General features: G+C 42.6%; 1 protein-coding gene across 3 annotated transcripts; it reads right to left on the bottom strand.

Annotated features, from left to right (window-relative positions):
- Nucleotides 1-1,809: 1,809 nt before the first annotated feature.
- Nucleotides 1,810-4,644, bottom strand: LOC147427231 (uncharacterized). Of its 3 annotated transcripts, none has more exons than XM_086499114.1 (5): nucleotides 4,345-4,644; nucleotides 4,115-4,241; nucleotides 3,845-4,035; nucleotides 3,403-3,612; nucleotides 1,810-3,326 (listed from the first exon to the last, which is right to left on the bottom strand). In XM_086499114.1, the coding sequence occupies exons 2-5, from the start codon at nucleotides 4,221-4,223 to the stop codon at nucleotides 2,415-2,417; spliced, it is 1,422 nt and encodes a 473-aa protein (XP_086355240.1). In that variant the 5' UTR covers nucleotides 4,224-4,241; nucleotides 4,345-4,644; the 3' UTR covers nucleotides 1,810-2,414. The 3 variants fall into 3 exon arrangements, with proteins under 3 accessions (XP_086355240.1, XP_086355239.1, XP_086355241.1); XM_086499113.1 differs by having other exon boundaries at nucleotides 4,115-4,223; nucleotides 4,345-4,643; XM_086499115.1 differs by lacking the exon at nucleotides 4,115-4,241 and having other exon boundaries at nucleotides 4,345-4,643.
- Between the last annotated feature and the right edge of the window lie 451 nt (nucleotides 4,645-5,095).

Here is a 5,095-nt window from a genome sequence, read left to right as displayed (position 1 = left end):
ATCAAATCGGATTAATCTCGAATGGGATCTCCAACTACTAATTGAAGTTGACACAAATGCTACACTCAAAGATTTTATACCCTTGAAGGATCAAATGGGTCATCTGCTTCATGTCCAGAAAATAGGTTGCCTATTTCAATTACCTTATGTAGGGCCACGTGATTAAAGATTGCCCAGATTTAGCTAACAAGTTTTAGAAGGAGGCAGGCAAGGGCAAAGAAGTCAAAGAAAACAGTCAAGGTCCAACAAGTAAACAGAAGAGGAAGCAACAGGAACATACCACAAGTTAGGAGTAATGGAAACATATATGTAAACAAATATGGAGTTGTGTAAGATGATGTCTTTGATCCTTTTGTAGCAAAGGGGGTTGATGATGCAATGGACAAAGTCTCCACCTCTCAATCTGTAGATGAAGATCAAGAAGACAAAGACCCAATTCAATCCCAACCCCTTAATCCCTCTTCTAATAAGGATACTATGGAACCCCCTGCCAACCCCTCAAAGAAGGCTAGGGGCATGTCTTTTGACTCTGATGATTCAAAAGAAGGGGAGCAGTGTGTATCTGCAACTCAGATAAACTCTCCACCTTGTAACCTTAATGAGGATAGGAAAAATGAGACCATTGGAGTGGATGATTTTGGTAACTTTCGTAAGAATGGATGTAAATCCATTTGTTGGGCTTGCCTTGTCGAACCATCAAAAGAAAGGAGCCTTGGCTTCTTGCTTTTGATCCTAATCAAAATCGTGCACAATTATGGCAATAAAACAAAAAAAGGTTGCCTTGAACCCTAGTTAGGTTATTCAACCTTCACATTCATTGAACCAATGTTAGAAGTGAAGAGTTAAAATTTCAAGTTTTTTAGTTCTATTTAATTAAAATTTTCATGTGACAAAGAGAGCTTGTAAGAGACTATGTAAATCGAATGAAGCAATATATCGATCAATGCCTTGAGTTGGAAATTCCAAGTGAGGAGAGACTTGTCTCATTATTTCTAGAAGGCTTACTCAATAAAGAGTTGCATGCCATTCTATATAACAAGAAACATACAATGTTGGAAACATGCAATCTAGATGTTATAGACTTGGATGATCATTGTGAGATCTTTAATGAGAAAAGCACTATTAAAAAGACACAAGGTGGAACACACCACATCGATTGTGCTAGCACAAGTAGGACCTATTGTGGGAACTCCTATGAATGCTATCGAAGACATGCTCAAGCACATGAATGATATGATGAGCAATTAAAAGACTTGTATATATATATCACCCTGGTCTTTGTGGTTGTTCCATTCCAATTACTTGGAAGAAACTGGTACCCTTTTATCTTCTAGTGTGTTTTTCAGCATGGTAAAACATGCCTTACAAAGTTTTTGTCTAGGCCCTTCCACTTAATTGCCCCAAATGACTTCTTTCTTTTTAAGAAAGCCCACACCAGGCTTCATATTGATTCAAATTAAAAAAACAATCAATCAGTACCAAGACCACTTTTTCTAAGATTAAAATACTTAAGCTATTAAAATTTCAGAAATTTTATTGCTTTTTTCGGGAAATTTTAACCACACTAAGCCTATTATTGGAAGGGTTAAATTTGTCAAAAACCAACCCAATGTTGCCGGTTTTCTGTGATCACTGATTTAAACCTATGAATTGGAACAGCCTGATAATAGCTTCGAAGATTAGTCTTCATGCTCAAGACTGATCACCTCTACAGCTCACCGCTTAGATGAAGACGATTAAACTTCAATCTTGAACAATGAGAGAGAGAGAGAGAGAGAGAGAGAGAGAGAGATGCCAACATGCAAAATCTTAGGATACAAGAGAAATCAATCTTAGCCACATCCATGTGGCCATCATTTGCATTGTCTACATTCAAGCTGATGCCCATCAATAAGGCAAGCTCAAAGTTCCTCAGAAAATTTCCAGTTGGCTTAAGAATGGAAATGAAGATTTGCACAACGGACATGATTGCTTGCATATCCGGAGCCCATGCGCGCTGGCACAGAATTATAAATGCTTGAGCTGGATAATCAGGACATACCTGGCCAGATGCAATCTTCTCTTCATGATGTCATACCTGCTGTTTTGCAATTCAACATCAATTTCTTGACAAATGCATTCTTGCTCAAGTCCTGTTTAGTAGGAGATCTACTTCCAATGCTTCATCAACACAATTCCTCAGCAATAACCTCGTTTGGCAATGATAAACTCAAGTGAGCTGCCCATTTTACACTTCCGTAAGCTCCACTTTTGTAAAAGATGTACTCTTACATGCCTGGTGCTCAGTTACAAAAGAGTGCCTCCTTTGAAAAATAAGCATGCTTTAACTAAAAGCCCAAATCACTAAAACCTGCCCCGTTTGATCTCCCGATCCAGCTCAAGCAGTGAAGGCAAGGGCCTAGGTATCATCATGTTTAATGACCTGTAGATCCGTCTTGTGGTTTCACCGAGCAGTCCATCATAGAGCTGGGCGATTGTGTGTGGCCCTCCTTGCTCTCAAGCTTCCAGCCCTTTGGAGACCCAAGTACTTGAGAAATCTCTTTAACATTCTGATCAACTTTCTCATTGCTGCTACTTGCCTTGCCAATTAGTGCTGCACTCTCAACAACATAAGGACTCCTTGGAGAACTCAATGGTAAGCTCAAAGATGTTCTAAATGGGCTATGTTTGCTTGAGATCCAAGGTGAGCCAGCCACAGAATCAACCTCCTCTATGCTGCCTGATGGGCAATCCTCAGATGAATCAAACGCAAGTGGAGGTGATGGCATCAGCCCTGCTACAGCCATACCAAACAAGGGAAGGTGCCTGATTGGTGAAGAGACTTGCTTCAAAGGAGCGTCCGGTGCATCCTCTTTTTTGTCATCCGAAGCTTTCTCCCTCTCTTCCACTGTCTGTACTGGCATTGATATGATTTTGCTGATTTGCCTTGCATGAGCAGCTGTATACCTCAAACTCCTCACATAACTGAGCTCTGTGGCTTTGCAATGAGGGGTTGTGGAGATGACCTGCCTTGGCTTCAGATTAGATGCGAACAACTCTAGCTCATCCTGAGAAGAATGCATAGAGTAACAGACATGCCAAATTCCAAATGGATCTCTCTCTGCTTTTGTAGGAGCTGACTTAATACGCCTTCGCGTAATGGCGGGCGCCTTCTCATAAATTTTCTCAAGCAGCAGCAAACCAGAGCCCACACCTTCTAGCCTTTCCCCATATGTGTACCACTGAGCTGATGGACGAATAAACAGCGGCTCCGGCTCATTTTTGGCATAAGCTGCTGCAAACTTTGTTTTGGCCTTCTCATAAAGCTTTGGAAACCCTTCACACACCTGCCAACACCATGAATATGTCAAGCATCCCTGCAACTTTGCACAATAAGCATCAACGGAAATCGTCAAAGCTTACATGTAGTCGAGTCGTTTTAGAGTCATCCGTAATCAAGTCGGATGCCACTTCGCCAAGTGAACCGTAAAAATCTGCTAGAGTACGCTTGTCAACATAGATTTTGAACCCAAATGCACAAGAAAGACTCCTCAAGAGCAGCTCTTGCCCAAGAAGGTCGCACGCCAAGTAGACAATCGGAGCACTTGGATGATTCCATATGCATTGCTTCACCTAGAAGCGATAATGCCAATAAAACTCTCCCGCAAAGATATAGTTACGCACACAAAATATTGGATATGACAAGTTGAAACATAGCATACTGCATGATTGCACAAGATAATACAATTGCACATAAGACTCTCCATCATAAACAGTATATCAATGGTACACCCACACTGGCCGAATAAAATAACAGGATTTGAGTCAAAAAGCATGAGCGGATCAAGATGTGCCAAAGGACTACCTGGTTAATGGCTTCCTCCCTACTTGGCATCCTCACAGCCTCCCTGCCAAAGGTGCAATCGAGGAAAAGACAGTCTACCAAACCTCCAAAGAGCCGGCGAGGAAGTCTAGCACAGCATTCAGCTGTAAGCCGGCAATCACCAGTATGCAAGACCGTCCCGAAAGCACCCTCAAATAAAAACATAACAGCACCTATGGAAGAAATATTATATATATCTCTCTCTCTCTCTCTCTCTCTCTCTCTCTCTCTCTCTCTCTCTCTCTCATTTACCCGGACAATGGCTGGCATTGTATGCAGTCACCGTGAAAGAACCATCATTGGCGTCTGGAATTAACTTGGGCTCTTCAATATTGATGAAGGAAAACGCAGATCGGTGCATCTGAACCACAAAACTGATCTGCGATAAGAAATGGTTATATGTGTGTGTGTGTGTGTGTGTGTGTGTGTGTGTGTGTGTGTGTGTGTGTGAGAGAGAGAGAGAGAGAGAGAGAGAGAGAGACCTGGGGATAGCGAAGAAGGACCAGGCGCGCCGTGAGGGGCGTGCAGAAAATGGGAGCAAAAGAGGGGGAAATGCCGCGCGTGGTCAAGGTGGGCGTGGGTGAGAAAGAAATTGCGTCTCCAGCGGGACTCTGGCGACGTCTATGTGTCCACACAAAACGGATAGAAGGGAGCTGCTTCCTCGTCTTCCTCCTGCTGTTGCTCTGCCATCTCTTCTGTCTATCTCGCTCGATGCTGGAACTTTTCTCCCACTGTCTCCCCTAGTTTGAAAATTTGAGTTGTGTGCTCTTGAAGCTACCGCCAAGTTCCGGCTTAAACTGAATTTGATTAAAAAGACCCAAAAAAAAGGAAAGCCAATAGCCCATCTGTTGCCTGTGCCTGGCCATAAGAGCCATGGCCTAAGAACAAAGATACAATCATGAGAGGCTACCAAGAGCAACAAGGTAGCTAGAAAATACATATAATTTGGAAGGTTCATCTACTTAACATAATATGGCGGAGAGGAGTCCCCTTTACACGTGGCGCAAACTGGGAGATGAAGGCAACGTTCCGAAAGAGGGAGAGAGAAAGAGAGAGAGGCCGCTGAAGGCAGCCGACCGTACTAGTGTAATGCTAAAATGATTGGCCTCCATCTTTTCCACCTATTAAGGGGCTTTTTTATATTTTTTACATCACCTTGGGGAGCATCACTAACCAAGCTACAAATCTCTTTCATAATAGCCAGAAAACTAAGGGAGAGAGGTACAACAAAGG

This window comes from Adiantum capillus-veneris, chromosome 24 (assembly GCF_014529385.1).
Source record: "Adiantum capillus-veneris isolate H3 chromosome 24, ASM1452938v2, whole genome shotgun sequence".
Taxonomy (NCBI): domain Eukaryota; kingdom Viridiplantae; phylum Streptophyta; class Polypodiopsida; order Polypodiales; family Pteridaceae; genus Adiantum; species Adiantum capillus-veneris.
The sequence above is the reverse complement of the archived record's forward strand: the minus strand, read 5'-3'. Positions and strand labels throughout refer to the sequence as shown.